General features: G+C 53.0%; 12 protein-coding genes across 12 annotated transcripts; all 12 read left to right on the top strand.

Moving 5' to 3' along the window:
* Window positions 1–14: 14 nt before the first annotated feature.
* On the top strand, window positions 15–1682 carry DQ04_02251000 (metal transporter CNNM4; the record flags this gene model as incomplete). The annotated part of the gene is made up of 1 exon (XM_009311673.1): window positions 15–1682. The coding sequence occupies one exon, from the start codon at window positions 15–17 to the stop codon at window positions 1680–1682; it is 1668 nt and encodes a 555-aa protein (XP_009309948.1).
* Window positions 1683–2366: 684 nt separating this feature from the next.
* Window positions 2367–3374, top strand: DQ04_02251010 (putative dynein heavy chain; the record flags this gene model as incomplete). Its single annotated transcript, XM_009311674.1, has 1 exon — window positions 2367–3374. The coding sequence occupies one exon, from the start codon at window positions 2367–2369 to the stop codon at window positions 3372–3374; it is 1008 nt and encodes a 335-aa protein (XP_009309949.1).
* Window positions 3375–3623: 249 nt separating this feature from the next.
* DQ04_02251020 (putative leucine-rich repeat protein) lies at window positions 3624–6107 on the top strand (the record flags this gene model as incomplete). Its single annotated transcript, XM_009311675.1, has 1 exon — window positions 3624–6107. One exon carries the CDS (start codon window positions 3624–3626, stop codon window positions 6105–6107), a length of 2484 nt encoding a protein of 827 aa, XP_009309950.1.
* Window positions 6108–6372: 265 nt separating this feature from the next.
* Window positions 6373–8181, top strand: DQ04_02251030 (P450 reductase; the record flags this gene model as incomplete). The annotated part of the gene is made up of 1 exon (XM_009311676.1): window positions 6373–8181. One exon carries the CDS (start codon window positions 6373–6375, stop codon window positions 8179–8181), a length of 1809 nt encoding a protein of 602 aa, XP_009309951.1.
* Window positions 8182–8505: 324 nt separating this feature from the next.
* DQ04_02251040 (hypothetical protein) lies at window positions 8506–9975 on the top strand (the record flags this gene model as incomplete). The annotated part of the gene is made up of 1 exon (XM_009311677.1): window positions 8506–9975. The coding sequence occupies one exon, from the start codon at window positions 8506–8508 to the stop codon at window positions 9973–9975; it is 1470 nt and encodes a 489-aa protein (XP_009309952.1).
* Window positions 9976–10320: 345 nt separating this feature from the next.
* On the top strand, window positions 10321–11943 carry DQ04_02251050 (hypothetical protein; the record flags this gene model as incomplete). Its single annotated transcript, XM_009311678.1, has 1 exon — window positions 10321–11943. One exon carries the CDS (start codon window positions 10321–10323, stop codon window positions 11941–11943), a length of 1623 nt encoding a protein of 540 aa, XP_009309953.1.
* Window positions 11944–12280: 337 nt separating this feature from the next.
* DQ04_02251060 (RNA-binding protein) lies at window positions 12281–13105 on the top strand (the record flags this gene model as incomplete). Its single annotated transcript, XM_009311679.1, has 1 exon — window positions 12281–13105. One exon carries the CDS (start codon window positions 12281–12283, stop codon window positions 13103–13105), a length of 825 nt encoding a protein of 274 aa, XP_009309954.1.
* A 360-nt stretch (window positions 13106–13465) lies between these two features.
* DQ04_02251070 (hypothetical protein) lies at window positions 13466–14461 on the top strand (the record flags this gene model as incomplete). Its single annotated transcript, XM_009311680.1, has 1 exon — window positions 13466–14461. One exon carries the CDS (start codon window positions 13466–13468, stop codon window positions 14459–14461), a length of 996 nt encoding a protein of 331 aa, XP_009309955.1.
* Window positions 14462–15167: 706 nt separating this feature from the next.
* Window positions 15168–16781, top strand: DQ04_02251080 (cystatin-like cysteine protease inhibitor domain-containing protein; the record flags this gene model as incomplete). The annotated part of the gene is made up of 1 exon (XM_009311681.1): window positions 15168–16781. One exon carries the CDS (start codon window positions 15168–15170, stop codon window positions 16779–16781), a length of 1614 nt encoding a protein of 537 aa, XP_009309956.1.
* Window positions 16782–17221: 440 nt separating this feature from the next.
* On the top strand, window positions 17222–19207 carry DQ04_02251090 (glycosylphosphatidylinositol (GPI) anchor; the record flags this gene model as incomplete). The annotated part of the gene is made up of 1 exon (XM_009311682.1): window positions 17222–19207. One exon carries the CDS (start codon window positions 17222–17224, stop codon window positions 19205–19207), a length of 1986 nt encoding a protein of 661 aa, XP_009309957.1.
* Window positions 19208–19467: 260 nt separating this feature from the next.
* Window positions 19468–20049, top strand: DQ04_02251100 (hypothetical protein; the record flags this gene model as incomplete). The annotated part of the gene is made up of 1 exon (XM_009311683.1): window positions 19468–20049. The coding sequence occupies one exon, from the start codon at window positions 19468–19470 to the stop codon at window positions 20047–20049; it is 582 nt and encodes a 193-aa protein (XP_009309958.1).
* Window positions 20050–20318: 269 nt separating this feature from the next.
* Window positions 20319–21083, top strand: DQ04_02251110 (hypothetical protein; the record flags this gene model as incomplete). The annotated part of the gene is made up of 1 exon (XM_009311684.1): window positions 20319–21083. The coding sequence occupies one exon, from the start codon at window positions 20319–20321 to the stop codon at window positions 21081–21083; it is 765 nt and encodes a 254-aa protein (XP_009309959.1).
* Window positions 21084–21830: the final 747 nt, after the last annotated feature.

The following is a 21830-nucleotide window of genomic DNA, read 5'->3' on the forward strand; positions in this document are numbered from 1 at the left end:
AAAAAAAAAACGAAATGAGTGGGCATTATGTACCAAGGCTGAAACCTCTATTAGTTGTCACTGTTGCAGTGATAGCGTCACCACTGCTGTGGGGGGTTGAGGCTGCAACGGATCAAGAGGAAAAGGCGGAGGAGGTGCAGTGGGTATATTTAATTGCGGCTGACAGTGTGCTACTTCTCTTTGCCGCCCTCTTCGCCGGGCTGACGCTCGCCATCATGGGCCTTGACACACTTTCACTCGAGATCATCGCCGATAGCGGCTCCGAGCCAGACAAAACATACGCCAGTAAAATTTTGCCCATCCGCCGACTAGGCAACCAGCTGCTCTGCACCCTGATTCTCGGTAATGTGATGGTTAACACACTGATTGCGCAGATTACGGACTCGCACATCCACGGCTGGGTGGCGACCGTTGTGTCGACGGCACTGACAACAGTTGGAGGTGAAGTCCTGCCACAAGCTCTCATGTCCGCTCACGCGCTTCAGGTGGGGTCCAAGAGTGTTCCTATTGTGAAGTTGTTTGTGGTGCTCTTCTACCCTGTCTGCAAGCCTCTCAGCGTAGTCCTCGACCGGTTCATCGGCACTGACCCCGGACAGATATACGAGCGCAACGAGCTAAAAAAACTCATGTTCATGCACGCCGCACGAGGCTCGGAGTCGGGTCTTGGCGAGCGGGAGGTCGACCTCATGGTAGGTGCGATGGAGCTGCACGAGAAGACCGTGATGGATGTTGTGACGCCTATTTCGGAGGTACTCATGCTCGAGGCGAGTGAACCGTTGAGTGAAGAGGTCATTCAGCTCATCTCCGAACGTGGTCACAGCCGCATTCCTGTTTATCAAACGAGCAAAAACAACATCATTGGTGTTCTCTTTGCAAAAGATCTCTTAATGATAGACCCACGCGAAAACACACCCGTATGGCTGCTGGTGAAATTCTACAACAGGCGTTGCCACGTGGTGCCTTCCGAGACGAAACTCATTTCTATGCTTAAGTACTTCCAGACAGGGAGGTCGCATATAGCGTTAGTGCAAGAAGTGCAACAAAGGCCGTTTGGTGATCCCTATTACGAGGTGAAAGGTCTCGTCACTATGGAGGACGTTATTGAGGAGCTCATCCACAGCGAAATATTCGATGAGTATGACATTGGTCCGCAGATCTCCACGCCTGCACCGCATGGTCCTCCCAAAAGACAGATTGGGCTCACCCCGAAGTGTGCGCGTCGGGTCAATATGAGCCCTAACCAGCTCAAGGCATCCACGTTGTTCCTCTGCGAGTCACTGCCCGACCTCAACCGTCACATGCGTGAAGCACACAATCTCTTGCTTCACGCTATCAGTCAATACGGAATGGTATATAAAGTTCGTCCTCCAACTGACGCTCGTGGTCTCGAGCATGATGATAAGGCCAATATTTGGCTTTACCGCACGGACGTGCCGTCTGATACATTTACGCTGGTAATCTCTGGTCGTGTTGAGGTGTTCGCCGGAAAGGAAGAGATTCGGCTTGAGCTTCCAAGTTGGTCCATCATCGCTGCTGACGCTCTCACCAATGAGCTGTTTATACCAACTTTTAGCTGTCGTGTGGTGCAGGACAGCACTCTCTTGCAGATCACCCGCGCTGGTTACCACGACATCCTTTCGATGGCCTGCAGCAGTTCAGGTAGCAGCATTGGTGAAACATAAAGCCCTCTAGGCTATGGTAAATAGACAACTGTGAATCATTTGTTGTTGTTGTTGATGTTGCCGTTACTGTTTATGAGCAACAATGCACGCAAACGCGGTGGACGAGGAGGTCCCGCGCAGTCTTATAATGAGGCACGGATCGTAGATGCCTGTGGAGTTTGACAGCACCCAAAGCTCCCCTTCCCTATATCCTCACCCCTCAGCGCACTCGCATGGCCTAGCTTCAGTGCGAATTCATTATTTGTTTTGCTTCGCTGCCTAACTGATAAAAACAGACAAACAAACAGAGACGCAAAAAAGACGATGGGTTTTTTTGTTTTTGGAGGGGTCTGCTCGTCTGTGTCAAGCTGAATATTTTTATGGACGATGTGGGTGTGAATGCCGTTATCCGTGTGCCCTCTTGATAAATGTGTGTGTGTGTGTGCATGAGTCGTGCTATACTTGCTGAGCAACAGGTTGTGCTCTAACGCAAGAACTGAGCCGAGGAGGTGCGTACGCCGCAATATGTCCCTGGACTGAGTCCGTGGCGGTCGGCTGCCGTTGAATGGCTGTTTTCTTTGTTTGTAAGAAATCCATCCCACCCCACCTCCAAACAAAAGGTCTCTTTGTCTACCAGTTACACATGGATGTGTGTTCATCTCCTGTACCTCTTCTTGCCTTGGTTAGAGCAGTGTGCGGTTTGCAATGGAGGGGCCGGTTCACTTGGACAATTTGGAGCAGCGGCAGGAGGAGTGGCTGCGCCGGTGCAACAGCCACGTTGGCGTAGACGACCCGCCGGCGGATATCCCCCGTATCGATTCACCGCGCTCGCTGCGGGCGTGCACCTTGTGCGGCATTGACCCCACCGTCGCGCTCGAACGGCTGTCGCTGCAGCAGCACTTCAACCTGATTGTGGGCAACGCACCGTGGGTCGATCGGAGTGTGCCCACTGGTGTTGTCCTGAGTGACGCACTCGACGCGTGTAGAGGGGCCGGCATCGTCACCGGCACGACACAGCAAAACATGCAGGCGTATCGTAACTACATGCGGTACGAGGCGGCACGCGTCGACACATTGACATTGGCGCAGGAAGTGCGTCGCCAGCTCATCGCGGAGGAGATGTTTGAACGACGGCGTCGGGCATATGTGGACAGGGGTGTAGTGCGTTCGCCCACCGAGTCTGCCACCCTGCGCGCACCGGAGCAGCACATGGCACAATCGCTACTGCCTCGTTCTCATGACAATGTGTTTGCCGCTGCAGCGCCGCATCACGTATACACCAACGTAGATGCCCCAACTGCCCCCGTCGCTGCCGTGGCGTCAGCGTCGGACGCTCTGTTGGTGGCACAACAACAACAACAACAACAGCAACAACGAAAGCAGAAGCAATCTGAGAGTGTGGTGGATCACCACACAGACAGGAGGAGCATCCTGTCGATTGACAAGAGGACAGTTAGCGGCTCCCCTCACGGAGCGGAGACAGAAGTAGCTGCTGTCATCGGGGGTACAGCGACAGATGTAGGTGGAAGCTGCAGCCGTCCACAAGACACAGGAGAACACAAGAGAGGCAAGAACGTGACGTTGCCACTGGGAGAGGCACCCCCCGCACCGGTGATTGCTGCCCATGAGAAAGGAGAGAGGTTTTATTACTACTGCGCCAATGCTGTGGCTCCAGGGCGTTTTGCGGAGTACCCCGAGCCTGATTCATTGTAGGTGCTTCTCCTGCTTATTGTCCGTATTGCAATGGCTCAGCTTTTGGCATCTAATGTCAGAGAGATCCCTAGATTTGTCATGGAAACCTTTTTTATTGTTTCCCGTCATCTGTGTAGTCGCCCTTTTTCACTACTGAAGAGACGCGACTAAGAGGGATATTCTGGTTTGCGTTTTTTTTCTCATGCTTAATTTGTTAAGAGGGAGGAGAGGCATAGGAACAGACACTTGCATTCCGCAATCGGTGTGGTAATGGGCAATGACGGCGAGCAGCTGATGGCGAGTGAGAACGCCGAGTATGCATTGCTCCGCTTCGACGAGCTGGACGAGATCATGTGCGGCAACTCGGACGCAGAGCAGCACGTCATCACGAACTACCTCAAGGGCGGAATGGACCTGCACAACATTCTCGCGCAGCATGAGGCGGAGCTGTCGGCACTGCGCGAAGACCTCATTGAAGCCCACGTCAACGAGGCGGAAAGTATCTGCGCCCTCTACACTGAGTTCGTCGAGTGTGAGGAAAAGTTGGTTCAGTTTGAAGAAGAGATTATCACCTTTCAGCGGCGACTAGCCGACTCCGCGGACGATATGGTGAAGATGCAGCAGCAGACGGTTGGCCTCGTGCGCAGCATTGGTAATCGCCGCCATGGAAGCGCGAAGCTGAGCGAGGTGTACACCGTGCTGCAGGAATGTGATGCCTTCTGCGACGCCATCGCTCACAAGGAGGTGGACAAGGAGTACCTCGAAAATATCGCGGTGCTGGAGAAGAAGCTCTTGTTCCTCTCCGCCAACAAGGAGCTCGCGGGGTCGGCAGTGGACTTGGAGACGCGTCCACAGCTACAGGCAGCGGCCGTGCAAGCTGGTGAGAAGCTGCAACGGTTCCTTAGCAAGCGTATAGCTGCACTGGCAGCAGCGGAAAGTCTCGCCAGTATTCAGCAGCAGCAACGCCCGCTGGAGGTTGTGGGACAAAACGTCATTAGCTTCCTGAAGAACTACAATCGCCCAATCGCTGAGGCTATTTTTCGTGAATATGTAAAGCGAATGTCAGAAGTACTTAGTCGGCACACTCGTGTGATGTTGCGTGGCTTCAGTGAGGCATGTACTGCGCACGCCTGCAGCGTCGACACTGTTATTGCCGCAGAGGACGTGCATGATCTGTTGTGCAACAGGGACGCTGGCTCGCCAAAGGGAAACCACGTTACGACGGTGGTGCCGCCTCTGAAATTTCCAGTGCAGCCATTCCCGCGGCGTGAGCGGAGCGTTTCACAGCATATGCGGAACTTTGCGGACCGTGTGTTGAAGCCCGATCGGTGTGCCGCACTGCTGGAGACGTCAATAAGTGATACTATAGAGGCGTTGGACTCCTTGACTGTCCAGAACGAAGTGTTAATCCTAGACGCGGGAAAGGCACAACGACTAGATAAAGTTAACAGCTGGGTGTGGCACTTCGTGCGCTGCATGCAACTCCTCGTTAGCCTCTGCGTATCAGAGTGCCGCTTTGTTGGCCGCTTCTTCTGCTCCATGTCGAGTGAAGATGAGGACTTTGACGAAGCAGAGGCGCTCGCACGTGTTGTGCTTCAGAGAACGCTTGACGCTGCACGACACAGCTTTGCTGAGGACCTTATGCTCGTGGCGGACCGTCAAAGTGTACTTGCCGGTCTGCGTGTTGTCGACATCGTCAAGGTATACTTGTGTCACCTGCATAATCCAGTTCCGCTCCTTCTCTTCAGTAACATTATGGAGCTGGCCAAGAAGACACTGACAAGTGTCCTGCACAGTGTTCTGGAAAATGATCAGAAGGCTGTACAGTTTCTGGCGACGCTGCGTTTATCGCCCTTTCACCTTGCCCCTGGCGGTTCCAAGCTTGGCACGACCAAGCTGCTGGAAGACAGAGGCTATGCCGCAACGCTGGGACCACATCCTATTGTGCAGAGATTCAGCCATATCGCAGGGGAGGTGGAGATGTTGAACACCGCTTTATTCGGCGGGTCTATGGTGAACGGGCTGGATGTGGTGGCGTATGACCCCGCGGTCTCGAACGTCTTGTTTCGAGAGTTGGAGATAGTAGCAGAATTCATTCTTACGCTTGCGAAGCGCCACAAGAACCCGTTGGCGCAGCGCATCTTTGCTGTGAATAATCTATTCTATATATTAGCAACGTGGCGGCGGCTGGCGGCGGGTCTTCCGCCCATTTCGGAGAACGAGCAGCCGCAATACGCAGCGCCACCGTCACACATCGCCTGTGTGGAAAGCCACCTCTCCAACGAACTCGCACGATTCGTAGATGAGGATGCCAAGGCGAATGGCAACTTTGGATATCTGTTCGACTTCATCCAAGCCGCGGAAGCCGCATTGGGGAGCACTTTTTTCTCGGAGAGTGAATCCGCGGATCCGCCAGTTGCGTCGCTTCCCCCCGCACTGAATGAGGAAGCGACGATGCGGGCCGTGTCGGACTTTGCCCAGAGCTGGCAGGTGCAGCTCTCAGAGACCTCAAACCTTGTTAAGCGCGTCGTTGGCGCAACGATGGCCGCTGCGGCACACGACGAGGTGGCGGTGGCGTGTGCAACGGCGTTGGAGAAGCGCATCCTCAAGGAGTACACACAGGGCGTTGTAGAGGCCAACGCGAAGATGCACACAGTGGTAACGCGGCTGTTTGGGACAAATGGTGACATGCACGCGAAACTGACGAGCAACACAACGGTTCTCCATGCGGTGAGGAAAGTGCTACAGTCTTGAGGGCTAGAGAAGACGAGCGAGAGTGAGCAAGAGAGCGGAGGGAAGAAGAAGCGAATGAAACCACTAGTACTTTCCTGGGTTGTGTCTGTTTTGTTGTGACTGGCATGTTAAATTCCTAGTATTCACCGTACTTCTTCTCTCTGTCATCTATGTGTCTGGGTGAGAAGGGAATAAACGAGGCATAGCCGAAGGAAAGAACAGGAGCGAGCAGAGAGTGTGTGTGAGTGTGAGACAGCTGCCATACAAGTGAGGGGTGGCTTGCGAAATGGGGGTTCTGACAGTACTGTATGGCACCCAAAGTGGCTGTGCGGAGATAATGGCGTACACCCTCACTTCGCTGGCGATGAGGCGAGGCTTCGAGCACTGTCGTTGCCTTCCAGCTGATGAGTTCCAGCTTGAGAATTGGAAGGAGGCCTCTCCTCTTGTGATTATCTGTTCCAACACAAATCAAGGTGAGGCACCCGAGTCTATTCGTATCTCGTGGGCAAAGCTGCTACAGCCGACGGCGCCGTCCATGGAGTCCCTGCGGTTCGCTGTCTTCGGCGTTGGCGACTCCCTCTATCCGAAGTTCAACTACATGGCGAAGATGCTTCACAACCGACTTAAGCAATTGGGCGGCGTGCCACTCGTCAACCGTGGGCTTGGCGATGAGAGTGACGCGAAGGGGGTGGATGAAACCTTCCTACCATGGCTCCTGCAGCTGTGGCGCGCCTTGGGGCGACTGTCACCAGAGGAAGAGGGGGCACAGGCGGAGAACCCATCTACGGCACCTCTTGTTAGAAAGTTTAACGTTGACTTTGTCGATGCTGGTGTGCATGCCGATGCGGTGGATAAAATAGTTCATCGTAATGAGAGCGTGTTCGATTGCGTTGTACAGCAGAATGTGCGCCTCACAGCGGAAGATCACTTCCAGGCGGTGCACCACGTGGCGTTTTCACGAGTGGTTACTCGCACAGAAGGTGCCGTGCAGCAATCTAGCCCCCTCTCTTTCGAAGTGGGGGACGCGTTGGGCGTCTACTGTACTAACCGTGAGTCGACAGTTGATGATTTTCTCGCATTACTTGATCAGAAGGGTGATGCTTTGGTTTGTGTGACGCCCAACACCACCGAGGGTCTAATTCAACAGAAGCATCAACCTTTCTTTGGGAAGCCGATGACACTTCAGTTTCTCCTGCGCCACTACGTGGACTTGGAGGCTGTGGTGAGCCGTTCTTTCTTTGGCATGCTTGCACGTTTTACGGCTGACGCCGAATTTAAGGAACGGTTGTTGGAACTGGCGTCGCCCGAACACTTGGATGACTATATGTCGTACGCCCACCGCGAGAAGCGCAACGTGGTGGAGGTGCTGAGTGACTTCCGCACCATTCGCCCTCCACTTTCCACGCTGCTGAGTTTCATGCCGTTGATGCGCCCGCGACTCTTCTCTATCTCCTCCGCCCCGTCCTTTGACGTCAGTGAGATTCACCTCACTGTGGCGCTGATATCGTGGCAGACACCCTACAAGCGTGACCGCAAGGGATTGTGCAGCTCACGTCTGGTTGGTTCTGTTCCTGGGGATGTGTTCACGTGCTACCTCTGGCCCGGCACGCTGCTCGTGCCAGCGAGGCCGAGTCCGTTGGTGTGCGTTGGCGCCGGCACCGGCATCGCACCTCTGCGCGCCCTTATCCGCGAGTGTGCGGCAAACCCGGGGGAGTGGGGCGAGGTTCCGCTTCTTCTTATCTTCGGATGCCGGCACGCGGATAAGGACTATCTCTACGCCGCGGAGTGGGCAGAACTGTCGAGGGAGCGGCTGAAAAAGTTGAAGGTGCTGCCGGCCTTCTCCAGAGATGGAGCAAAGAAGTTTTACGTGCAGCATCAGCTTGGTCAGCACGCTAAGCGTGTGGCACAGGTGCTGGATGATGGAGCATGCGTTTACGTTTGTGGTAAATCCACGCCGATGCCCAAGGATGTTTCCACAACATTTGATGATATCGTCACGCAGTGTTGCTGCGGTGGCGATGAGGCCGATGGACAAGAATATATGAAACAGCTTCGCAAAGAAGGTCGCTACGTGATGGACACGTGGTCAGCGTGAATTTCCCCACTGCTCGCTGCTCCTTGTTTACCCTGATACAAGCGGCCATGGTGTAGTTAAATGGGTGCGCCCTAACAATTCTCGTATCTAACGTGGATTTTTCTTTTTTTTTCTTGTTTGCTTCGGTTTTGGCTGTTTATTTCGGTTGTTCCTTTTTAGAGTGAGGTCCACTCGCGTTCTCACGTCGGCAGGATGCTAAGCGATATTCTGTCTCCCGCTCGTTGCCCTTTAACTTCTCCCTCTCTAGCGTATACAGAGACTCTTTTTTCCCTTTTCTAAGGTTTACTGCTGCGTTGGTGCACCCACCCACACACGCACACAGGGATGGGCGATAACTCAGCAGCATCATCGGCAGCGCAACTTGTAGCGACCATCCGGCACGAAAACTTGCAGCTCGAGAAGCGAGTGGCCGAGGTTCGGCACGAAAACCTCATCCTCAAGAGGCAACTGTACAACCTCAGCGCCCTGCTTGACATCGCCGTTAGCAAGCTGGCATCAAAAGGCATCACGCTGGAGACCCCCATTGGCATTCGAGAGCTGCGCACGGCAATATCAAGTCGTGAAATCATTGACACGCCCGCTGATGCCATTGACGCTAATGATCTCACCTACGGGAATGCAGCCGCCCAGGGCTCGTTCAATCGTCGTTTTCAGTTTCCGCGTGAGCTTCGAGAGCATACCAAGCCTGTTCAGTGTGCTGCTTTTGCACCGGGTGACCAGCCTATTCTCGCCACAGGTGGACTCGACTGCCGTTTGATCCTTCACAACTTCCTGACAGGAGAGAAGATGTATGACAACAAGGGACACGAACAGAACGTGTCTGATGTAGCGTGGTTTGAAGGAAGCGGAAACATTCTTTCTGCATCCTTTGATGGCACCGTCAAGGTGTGGGATCCACGTCACACCAGCAGCACCGCCACGCCGGTCTATCAGTTCAATGCGAACGGTTTTGTGCTGGCGGCGGTGCCGCTGGACAAGGCGTTCGTGTTTGCATGTACCGATTCAAAGAGGCGCACCTCTATAGTGGACTTGCGTGTCCAGAAACCCATCTCGTGGAGGCACGACGTGCGGGCCAACACACTAACATTCAACAGCGCCATGGCACAACTTGTCACAGGACACAATAACGGCACCATAGCAGTATGGGACGTTCGTAAGGTTGGTTTGGCGCTCTCCTCGACGACCCCTTTGGAAGGAGAGACTCTGAGCAGCAGTGCGCCAGCCGCTTCACTTACCTCCGCTCCGGTAGACGAGTCCCCTGCTGTGCCGGTGCCACTCATCTCCGTGATTGAGAACGAGCCGTCACAAAGTGCCATTACCTACATTAGCCACTACCACCACAGAGACGACTCCAGGCGGCTGGTTGTGGTGTCTGTTGACAATATGGTGCGCTTATATCGGGCGACCGGTCTCAACACTTCTTCGAATGATGCGTTTACACTCCGCAACGTCGTTGGAGGAGTTCCAACCCGTGGCTACACTGCAAGGGCGGCCTTTTGGAGAGGCGCCAAAGAAAAAACTAACGTTTCTGCTTTCTTCGACGACGGCGAGCGGGAAACGGATCAACAACCGCGGCGCCTGACAGAGTGTGATCTCATGGTGACTTGTGGCGCAGAGAACACTGCCTGTATATACGACGTCACGGAAGAAGGTACCGCAGTGTTAGTGGAGAAACTTGAAGGTCACAGAGACCGCGTTGTTGGCGCTGCGATTCACCATGCAGATAGCAAACCTATCATCGCGACCTACAGCGCTGACAATACTGTGAAGATTTGGGTCCCAATCAAAAACTAGAACTACAGGATACCACACTGTTAGTCACCGCATATGCCGTAGGAATTGCACGTTTTGGTGGGGCAATACCCTTCTGACTTGGTGGCAACTTTCTGTTTCTTCTTGGCGCGACACGTTGTTTCTTTTTTGGGAAACGCATTTTTGCTTGTTTTTTGTTGGTGCCCCTTTGGGTGAACGTGCATTTGCGGTATCTATCCCTCGTAATGCTCGAGTAAAGATGTGCGGGCTCGACATGTGTCCGGTATCTCTTTGTGCTTTTGTTTTGACTGTTTTGTCATGTCTCTCTCTCTCTCTCTCTCCTCTCTCTGTCCCTCGTACACGGCCTTGCCACCACGAAAAGAACTTATGCGGCCAAGTGGTGCTGCGCCTCTCCTGCAGCACGGGCCCCTCTGCTTCGACACCCACTCGCGGCGTGCAGAGGAGCAGCTGGCCTTCCACGAGAAATACCACGATCGCATGGCTCGGCTCCTTGGCGGTGACAACAGGGACGATTCGGCGGATGTTCACAAGGCGCCGAGCGCCAGCGCAGCACCCGACTACTGGGCGGAATACACACGAAAACTCGAGCAGATGGGTATCCCACGCCGCGGCGACACATTACGTCTGCCTGATGAGCAACGGCCGCCGCCGCTGCAGCAGCAGCAGCGAGAATTGTCGCAGCACTGGGGGGGCCCTGCGGCGGGGCGATCACCGACGCGGGTGCCAGAAGAGGGAGTGCTGCGCCGCCTGGATTGGCTAGCGCACGAGAGGGATGAGCCTGACACTACCGATGTAATTGATCTGCTTCGCGAGGTGGAAGACGTGCTGGTACGTGAAGAGTCTAGACAAAACGAAGGACCCGACATTTCGTTGCATTCACAACCAATGGGTGGCGCCACGTCGTCAAGAGCGTTGGACTCGTCACAAATTCATGATCCAGGGAGACCCATGGGTGTTCCCCCTGCCCCCGCAGTTGATCTTCACTCCACTAGTTATCATCGCACGGCGCCACCACCGCCACCGCCCCCGGCGACGGCTCCAACAGCTGCACCGTCGTTTCAGCAGCTGGCACAAGGCGTACCGGTAAACCAGCCGCCAGTGGCAGCGGATTGGAGCCGGGTGTCAGGCAACCCGCAGATGGAGTGGTATCGAACCTACTACGCATGGATGATGTACTACGCGCAGTACTATGGTGCTCTTCTTGCTACACAGCAGCAGCAACAACAACAACAGCAGCTGAAACCGAGTCGTGGAAACTTGGACAAAAATCCCACAAACCTGAAGAAACTGAGTAGGGAATACAACGAACTGGTGGCGGAGGTGGAACGCCTCAATGAGGACCCCAAGCGGCATGCGAGCAAGAATAGAAATGTACCCCTCAGTTCTCCGGCGGTGGTGGCGAGGAAAAATAAACTGCGGCAGTGCCCACCTTCCTCGTTTAACGGCGAAGACGATACATTGTACCGCTCCGAACATCGCTACTCATATCTTCGGGGCGATACTACGCCCCTAAAAAGGAAAACAGCGCAGCCTTTCAAAGCCATTGAGCACAGGCAACAAGTGAACGGCCGTGGTGAAGCAGCATATGTTGCCTCCGAGTCGAATGAAGATGAGAGTGAAGGTATATCCAGGGGGAAACGATTTGATCCTCCATGGCTTCCGCCGCCGCGACATTCACCCAAGAAGCAGCCGCAGGAGGGACGTGATGCCTCTGGGCCAGGAGGTCGCAATATATCTTGGTTGTACAAGTACGAGGAAAGTGAAGCGGAAGAGGGGTCGCAAACCCACACTGAGGAGGGGGTAAGCTTGGATCGCGGAGATGGTCGAGGAGGGTTGGGCTACAGGTATGACAAGGAAGAAGAACGCGCGTCACACAAACCGCACCAGTACACTGTGCGAGAGCAGTCACGTGATCCTGTAAGGCGTTTGTCCGTCTATGAGCGGAAGAAGCGCGCGATGGAAGAGGAAAAGCCGCGCTGGTGTTTTTGATGTCCCAATGTGTTGATGAATAGAGGAGCTACCGTCTTGCACATGATGCACTACATCTCTAGAATAGAGAGAGGGAAAAGAGAGCGAGGGAAAGGGAAATATACCTGGAACTGTGTCTGTGTATATGTGCTTAGCTAAGCTGTTTTGTCAACTCCCTCTCTCCCCCCCCCCTTCTACGTCTCTTCTTTTTTTCTTCCTTGTGCTGCCCGTGATTCGTTCGAGTGGGTAGTTTCGGGTCGGTGGGTTTTGTGTTTCATCAAGGGAGGCACACAACACACACACACACACAACAACAACAGCAACAACAAAAAGAAAGGAAAAAAAAACAGCTGGGCAAATGGCGGCGTGGGCGGACGACATTGACCCCATCGCGCTGGATGAGGAGTTCGGCGACAAGGCGATGTTTCCGCTGGAGGAGCAGGCGGACAAGCTTGCGCTGAAGGACGCCAAGGAGGCATGGGACAACGCCAAGATGGTCGTCGAGACTGTCACCGACAGCGAGAACAAGCGCTACGAAATTGTGAAGAAGGTGCGCACGTACCATGTAGACCGCCCCGCCACAGTGGTAGACATCCGCGCCAAGTGGAAACGCTTTGGCAAAGACGCCGGCAACATGCAGGATCTCGTCTCGCGGGACCCCCCAATTGTGCTAGAACTAGGTGACGTCGACCCGCTGGAGCGTGTGGCGCGTGACGAGGTCGTGCGGCTCATGAACGAGGCGGAGCGGATGAAGATTGAAGTCACCGACCCGCGGCTTCAGCGCTTCGCGAAAATCAAGGAGGAACAGAGGAAGGCCGCGCTCGAAGAGGCGGCGCCATCGGACCAGGCCAAGGAACGCACCTGGGCTGCTGCCAGAGGCGAGAAGAGCTCGGCGCAGCGCAAAGAAGACACAGACCGCCGCCTCCGCATCACAAACATCTCAGATGACATCAGTAAGGAGGAGCTGTATAACATCTTCGATACGGACGAGTACCACATTGAGAAACTGTTCCTTCCTAAGGACAGTGTTACTGGGAACTACAGGGGTTTCGCCTTCATCACCTTTGAAGACGCTGACCAGGCTGATCGGTGCCTCAGGAAGACCAAGGGAACGGCGCGCTTTAAGAATACCGTCATGCGTATTGCGCGCGCACTCCCAGAGGGGGATCAGCGGCGTCACTGAGTAGTGCGAGCAATCATTAAAATGGCTGGCGACCACGTAAGCATTTAACAAGGACAAGAAGGAGTACCAAGGAGAAAAAAAAACAAATGCTAAAAAAAAAGAAAAAAATAGCCTCATACAAGCAGCGAGGCAGAAATGATGACGAATGAGAAGTGCGCTGTGTTTCTTTGCAGATTTCGTTCGTTGCACGTTTCCTTTTTTTTTCTCTCCTCTGCCTCTTCTTTTTTCCTGGAATTCCTGGATATGCCTAGCCAAGGTAGCGTGTCGTTAGCTTCGTTTTTTTTTCCTCTGAATAATTCGTTGTTAACGCCCATGAGTCAGTCGTCAAGCATTGACGATCTCTCGCATCGTTTCTGGGAAATGTCACTGCAACGCAACCGTCTCCTAAGCGACAGCAGCCCAGCCTGGCAAATCGCTGAGGACCAGCCATCCAATATCAGCACAAACTTAAGGGCGTCAGCGAACCGTGACAAGAAGCAGTACTATAACCGAAGCCGTCAGTGGGGGAGCGGCGCAAACAGCAAATCTGTGCCGTCGCGGTGGGTAGCGGATGAGAGAGAGCACGACTTGATGGACGAAAGTGATCGACTCCCGGCGTCGTACAGGCGCTCGCGCTCGGCGAGCAGGAACCACTACCCCACCACCGAGCAGGAGTCTAGAAGAACGAGCCGTGCGTTGAGCTGCCGCTGGGTTGGCGACGACGACAACGACGCCGCCGCCGCCGCGAACCGAAGTAGCGTCCCAGGGTGCCCCCCCCGCGGGGGCCCCGAGGCACACGTGAGCTGGAACTCCGCCATTCCCCATGCGCCGCAGCACGTACAGCCCAGCTCACTTCTCCTCGCGCTCGTAAGGGATGTAGCGGCTCGCCGTGGAGTGCGGTGCCCGCCGATTCCCCCAGAAGTTATCATTGCCTTTGAGAGTAGTGTGGCTCGCGGTACATTCATGCTGAAATTCGTCACTCACGGCGCCCCACACGAGCGTTTTTTTGTTATCAAATTTCTTTATCGAAAATCAGATTTGGGGGAACTGCAGTCGGTTCTATGCTGGCACGCAAGCTCGCAGAGCTGGACAATGCGGCGGTGCTTGCCCCTGGCCGACCTTATCGCCGTGATTGACGGTGGTGACGGTCACCCCGCCGTGAAAAAGCGAATGGTTCGGCCCGGTGTGATTAAGGGGTCTTACTTCGACTTGAAAGCTAACTATTTGAATGCGGATTGGATTCTGCAGTGGCATTTCCGATCCTCTTCCGGAGAAGAAGAGCTACTAGCAGTAAAACTGCCGAGCAGGCAGTTTTACATTGCTTGGAGCATTGTGACTGATTTTTTTTGTAAGATCGGATGTGTCGATCTGCCTTAAATGCGCGTAGCGGCGGAACAAGTGGATAGGCAAAGAAGCGATATGTGGGAGAATGGAGGAACGAAGCAAAAAGAAAAAAAAGGTATAGAGGGATATATTTTCCACCATTGCCTTATCGTCGCCAAACTTGATTCATGCGCCGGCAATCCCCATACCGTAGTGTAAGCAAAGAGGTGAAATGATCTATTTCGTTGGCTTACTACTCAGTTCGCCCCCATGGGAATGGGAATCCTGTACTGCGGTTTTCCATATGAGCAAACCGTTTAGGTTGCGCTTTTACTCTTTCCCTGGTCGCAAGACGACTAAAACCACCGCTAGCAACAACAACAACAATATTACCACTGGAGATTATTATTATGATAGTGTCTGTTTATTTATCTTCTTCATGATCCTTGTCTCCTCCATTCTTAAATGCATATCGTATAGCCTTGGGTTGAAGACCTGAAGTATCTTAAACCTCCAACGCCACCGACGTTAGTGCTACTTCTTTTAGGTACTAACGCGTCCTATAGGAGTGGGGGGAAAGGTTTTTTTTCTTTGAATTTCTCGAAGCGTTTGATGAATTAAAGAGCTCTAGAGGATACAACAACAACAAAAAAGAATGGCAATAGGTGCGTCAATCAATGAGTTACGAGAGAACTTTGGTACCCCTCTTGGGGTAATTATTCTCTATGTGTTCACAAACAGCTTGGCAGGATCAATCTGGATGAACAACGCCTGGACACCGTTCATCTATTACACATTTGGCGACAGCAATATCCATGTTGGACTCATGTCAGCTTTGAACGGTTTGTTTGAGTTAATATTTGCTCTGTTGGGCGGCCACCTGGCCGATCGAGTTCTTGGACCATCGCGAACGTTGCAACTTTCAGTTCGGTTTGGGATTTTCGCATTGTGCTTCACTCTGTGCTCTGTTTGGTCTGGCAACTGGTGGATGTTGATAATTGCCCAATCGCTCTATGGCACGTACATGGGCTTGAGCTTCACATCGGTCGAGTCTGTTTTCGCACAGTGCTTGCAGCAGGGCGATCGAGATCGTATGTACGGCGTAAAGTTCAGCTTGGAGGCAGCGGGCCCGATTGCCGGTCTTGGACTCTCCCTTGTTCTCTTTGCCTTTTTTGGCAACACGTGGCGTCTCGAAGTGCTGCGGTGGGTGATAGCCGCCGGACTCGTGCTCCATATTGTGTCGATGGAGGGTTTCCTTGCACGCTTCAAGCCGCTCCCAAGCCACCTGGACAGATCCCCAAGCAACGACCAGGCGGCAGCAAACCTGAGCAGCCCGGTGAGTCCCTACAATCAGGAGGAACAACGTGCATTGTATGTCGAGGAGGAAATTGCGGTGTGCACCGACAGCAGCGCCGTCATCGCCCCTACTACCTCGTCACCACTGCCACAATTGATACCACTGCCGCCGCCGCCGCCGCCGCCGGAGAGCACGCGAGAGACAGGTTTATGTACGAATTTTACCTCCGATTGTGGCGAAAATGAGAAGCCGACAAAGAAGAAGAGGTGGATTTTGAAGGATCCCTGTTCGATTCCATTGGAATACTACCCCTATGTGGTTGCATTAGCGGACGTTGTGACTACTTTAGGAAGCGGCATGACAACGCAGTACTTCTCTCTCTTCATGATGAAGATCTATTTCATTTCGCCAATCGGCATGGCTTTGCTTGGTATTGTGACCGCTATTCTGATCTCAGCCCTCGCCATCATCAACGCTTCCATAGGGCGGAGGATTGGGCGAACACGTGCGCTTATGTTTCCAAAACTTTCGGCCACATTCATACTGCTCTATATGGCCCTTGCGCGTGGTACAACCGCGGCACCCACCTGGATGATGTGCATCGCTTACGTGGCGCGCATGTCCTTAATTAACTCCACCATGGGCCTTAGTAGGGCCCTCATCATGGATATAGTCTCGGAGGAGCGGCGCGGTATGTGGAATGCTGTAGAATCCATTCAGTCGGCATCGTGGTCCGGCACTGCAGTTGTGGGAGGCTACTTGGCAGATCGACTCGGGTACGGCGCGGCCTTTATTTTCACATTTGGCTTTCACTTGACTGCGTGTTTTATGATCGCTCCATGCACGATGAAAAATGACACAAAGTTGTCATTATTTGCCAAAGGAAATGGGGCGCAACTTGAGCAAAAAGATTCGTTTTTGCCTAGCTCATCATTGAGCGATCAGAAAGTGTTCGTTGTCAAAGAAGTGACTGTACTTGATATCGCTGTCGCAGAAGAAGAAATGGAGCTGGGCAATCACGAGCGAGAGCCAGTGACACCGCCATCGAGTGCGGCACCGTTGAGGGCTCAGTCGTGAGTTTGTGTTACTCACCTCGGTTTTTGTTGCTGCATTGTTCTTATCCTCAAAGCTCTTCTCGTGTTTTTTTTTCTTTTCAATACCATGATCTTTACTCATTCATTCCCATGTGGGATTCCTTCTTTTTATCGTTTACGGACGGGGGCACCTTTAGCCCCCCCACCCCACTGAGGAGCGAAAATAAACAATTGGGCATTTGTGGTGCCCGCCTACCAGATGTTGTAAATTGAAAATTCAATGGTGGTTGTTGATCTCACTCTAACAGGAATATATATACATATATACAAATATACATATATATATATATATATATGTATATATGAGCCCACACACGTTTTGCTTTCCTTTGCGTATATGGACTTTTTCGTGATGCAGAGCTTTTCTTGTTAGTAGGGAGCGAAACTCAAAGGGGAGATAAAGAAGGTTCAATATTTGAGAATATGTCACTCCGCTTGTCGGCGCTCTGCTGGGCTATCCTTGCGATTTGCATTGCCACCGTCGCTGTTCACGCGTACCAACCCACTGTTCCGCGGACAGAGAAGAAGTACCTTATTCACGTGCATCCGCTTTCAGAGGGCTTCGACGACGCAGGTGAGGAACCAACGCTTGTTTCCGTGACAGAAACAACATCACTCTGGCTGCCACGTGGATCGGCTGACGACAACGATGAGCACCTGAATTTTAATGAGGATATGGATCCCTTTTGGGTGCACGTACTGCGGCGGCGGCGCTTTGATTCGCTGGAGTGGTCTGGCTGTGGAGGTTCGTGGCGCTCTGAATGGAGTGCGGCATTGTACGACACCAGCTCCCCCATCAGTGAGAGCACGACCGAACTCATTTACGACCTCTCGCACCACACGGTGTGTTACTTCTCGGGTCTCTCTGCCTGTGGATGGGGCAAGACAGAAACGTTGGACAGCGACGATGAGAACAGCAACAGATCCGCGGACCCTAATGCTGAGGCTCGAAGGCACCACCAATGGTTGGCACAGTTTGTCTCCTCGCTCCTCTCCTCGCCACTCAGCTGGTCGAAAGAAACACCGCGGCATATCCGCCCTGTCGGTGCTCTTCACTCGGTCTCGGGTGATGGAAGCGTTGCAGCAGGCAAGGGGAACTACCACTGGTGTTCGTATCACCTTGCCCAGCACGATACAGTGTGCACACAGCATGTTAGCGCACTGCTTAACGGTGGACGCAGCGGAAAGGGCATTGAGGAACGTATCCCAGATGGCATATTCCGGGCGGGCCTGCTCACAATGGAGGAATTCTTTTCCTCAGGTTTCCATCACTTCCACTTTGGTGCGTCGCAGTCGCCTGTCGTGGCACAAGACGCGGCAGAGGAGACAGAGATCAAGCTCCTCGTCCGCATGGCATTTGTTGCGCGCAAAGGTGTTTTTGGCAAACTCGCAGCCCATTGGAAGGAATATTTCCCCTCATATGCCGGTCGTCTGACGTTCGTTGTTGGACCGCGTACGAATGCACAACTCCGTGATGCCTTGCAATTTACGATGGGCACTCCACAAGTTGAAGCGGCGCCACGGAGCGAAGAAAATTTGACCAGTCTTCATTCGGCATGGACAGGAGAGCTCGCACCGACCGCGCAGTACTACATCACCACAGTGGGACATGACCGTGGGAATTACAGACTGGTCGTGTTCCCGCCGACGACCACGGCGCATCAGGCAAGCGATGCCCTGTACGGGCTGAGACCAGGGGATACGCTTGAGTCGCTTCTCATGTTTCCCCTGCACGTCCTCCGGCCTTCCCTTCATGCGATGCAGTCCAACCCACCAGGATCATCTACATTGGAAAACGCGTTTTTTGACGACAGCGCGAATGTGCTTGTGGTGCTTGTGAAAACTGTGCTCACTGAGGCTCATATTCGTGAGGCGCGTATGAATGAAGAAGGCTCTATGACTAGTGGCTTTGTTGTTTGTGAGTTTCCCTTTAAGTTTGGCTGGGCTGCTCTCAAAGACATGCCGCATGACGCCAACAGTAACCGTATTTTGCCGCAGCCTGTTATTCGCCTTGGGAAAAGTTTGGAGGATATAACGGAAGCTGCTGGAGCTGCCACGACTGTCACTGCCTCGGTGGGCACTGAGCGTTGTGCTGCTCCAAAGTGTGCGGCTCTTAGCATGATGCGAATTGATCATCAAGAATCATTAGAACGTTTCTTGGAGAGTCTGCTGCGCAACAAGCCGCGGAACGAGAGCACGATGTCTTGCATGTGCTACTTTTGGCTCCGATGCAACAATGTTGCTGGCACCACTATCCCTGTTCCCGATCCCGCGATGGTGTTCAACGTCATATCACTAGGACTGATCTTCTCCGGGGTGCTATCGGGTGGCGTGACTCGCATCACACGACGTTTTTTTGAGAAGCCAAAGGATGAGGAGGTGGACAAGGCTGACAAGACGTCTTCATAATTCTTTCTGGGCGCCAAGAAGAAGCCTGCTGTTCTGTCATCTCTGCGGACGTCCCTCTGCCCTGGGTATTTTTATTCCACCTGTGCAGGGCGAATGATGAGTTCGCGGTGAATTACTTTTCCACATATTTTTTTTGGTTTCCTGTCTTCTTTTTTCTTCCTTATCATGGTTTTGGTGCCCTCTCTCTAAGAGCCAAAAAGAGACGTACAGTTGTGGTTCTTTCATTTTTTTTTTTGCGCCTCCTTCAAGAGAGAGGCGTCATGACGATTCGTAACGTGCTGGCGTTGTTTCCTCTGATCATGTGTATTTCATCCGTCACAGCTATGGAGAGCGCTGTGGATTCATCTGCTGCTGCTGGGACCAACGGCACTGCACTGATGCGGATCGAGCTTGCAGTGGTACGGCCCACCGAGTGGCCTCCCAATGGCACGGAGGCTTTTTGGGTAGAATTTCGCCATCACTTCAAGGTTCCTCTTTCTGTGAGTCTGAATGCATCAGTTGTTTTTGACACCTGCATTCTGTCCTTAACGAATGGTGATGAAGATGTCGCCGTATCGCTTTGTAATCGTATCGCCCAAGGCATCAATGGTACAACAACAGCTGATGCAGAGTACCTGCGTGAGAACAACATAGTGGGGTGTGTGCCTGGCTACGTGCCTGTAGTGGTGCCGGCGTACCTGCGGCAATCCCTCACACCCACCAACACCCAGTCCATGCAGCTGGGCTATCGGATTGTGGGAGTCATCGCGGTCTTGCTGCTGATAGCTCAGTTGGTCTACGGGTTGTACCACTTCAAGGGCTTTGCGTTTATACGGGCAAGCGAGCAGGACGAGCTGAGTTAAGTAGGCCCCAGATATCAACGATGCCAAGTCTTATCGGTTTTTCTTTTTTTCTTTTGCGATATATATATATATATATATATATGAGGGTCTTAAAGTAACGGTGTTTATGATCCTCTAACGAATGAAGCCTTGCATTCAGTGTGCCTTCCTAGTTTGTTTGCTCCATTTGCTTACTTTTGTTATCATTGTTGTCTACTTGAAGTCCTTCAGCGAGCTAACCCAAAAAAAAACAGTAAGGAAAATCGAGCGATCTATAGAAGAGCGCAGCAATGATATCTCACAACGCGTACGTCTACCCGGGAAGTGATAGCGCAGCCTCTTTTGTTTCGCCGCTGATGGATTGCACTAGCGCCATTCACAACTCTGATAACATCCAAAACGCCTCTCATTACTTCACATCGGCCAAAAGCGCCGCCACTGTTGCGTTTCAGGAGCGCCTCAAAGGATTGCCACTCACCCTTTCGGAACCGCAGTCCCCGTTTCTACCGCAAAAGCGCGCTAATGACCCGTACCGACGAACATCAATGGATGGGTCGCCTTGCATTCCCAAGTCCCCGTATCCCACTGAGGTGAGCTTCAGGATGGCATACAAGGAGGAGGGAGGCAGCGTTTTTGACGCGGTACCGTCAACGCCCATCCTGACACAGCACGCGCCGCTACCGCAGGGCAGCTGCAGTGTGCAGAGCACCATAAGGACATCCTGCCACCCGCTACCACAGCAGCACCCTCGCAGCGCTCTCTCGCCGCAGTTTAACTACCGCGTCCCGACTTTCGCGGCAGGGTCTTCCAGCGCCCCCGCTTTTCTCCGGTGCGATCCCAACAGAAACACCCCCAATGTCGCTACCGTCGAGGTGGGCTCATCCAACAAAAAGGAGAGGCGCGTGGAGCAGCGGAATGCCCGTGCCAATGCGCAAACGCAGCTACAGCCGGCTACCCCTTCTGCCACTTCCGTGACCCATGTCAGGTGCAAGCGTGTGTATGTGAATGGCCGGCCTGTTACCGTGTGGCTCAACGCTGCCGAGCAGGCGCAGTAGACGGGAAGGGCGCACCATACTTCTCGCGTATTCCTTGTTGTTTTTGTGAAGAGATGAGCAAAGGGAAAACAAAGGCCGTATGGAGGTGAGTAGCGAGACATCTTTTTTTGTTGTTTTCTGTTTTCTCTTTCTATTACCATTGTTTTTTTGTTTTTTTTTTTCTTTCTTTCTTTCTTTCTTTCTTTCTTTCTTTGGGAAGGGTGAGGGGCTTCGCTACCGTAGCCGCTGCGNTTTCTTTCTTTCTTTCTTTCTTTCTTTGGGAAGGGTGAGGGGCTTCGCTACCGTAGCCGCTGCGTGTGTGTGACCTCATGATAACGTGCATGTGCGCTTGATCCTGCCCTTTGTGTGGCTTTTTTTGTTTTTTCTCTTTGTGCTCTTTTGTTCTGGTTTGTCTTTCTGTGCATTTGCGTGTCTGCTTCCCCCCGTCGCCTTTGCCCGCGCAGCCATCACCGCCCGCCTCGTGGCGCCCACCCGGCGACGGAAGGGAGAAGCCGAAGGGGGGGGGGGCAGCACCAAAGAAACAAACAAAATGAAAACGAAGTCAAAAATTAAAAAAAAACACAAAACAAAAACCACAACGAAGCAAATAAAAAGGCATGAAATACGAAGACAAAGAAGGAGAAAACTGGTGTTCCTTTATTCTTCTTTTATTTTGTTTGTTTTTTGTTTTTCGCCGCCTTTTCAACAAGGGCGCCCGCCAGGACCCCTCCAGGTTCATGGCGGGAAGACCGCAGAGGAGAGGCGGGG

The sequence above is a fragment of the Trypanosoma grayi genome, assembly GCF_000691245.1.
Source record: "Trypanosoma grayi strain ANR4 Tgr_225_V1, whole genome shotgun sequence".
NCBI lineage: Eukaryota > Euglenozoa > Kinetoplastea > Trypanosomatida > Trypanosomatidae > Trypanosoma > Trypanosoma grayi.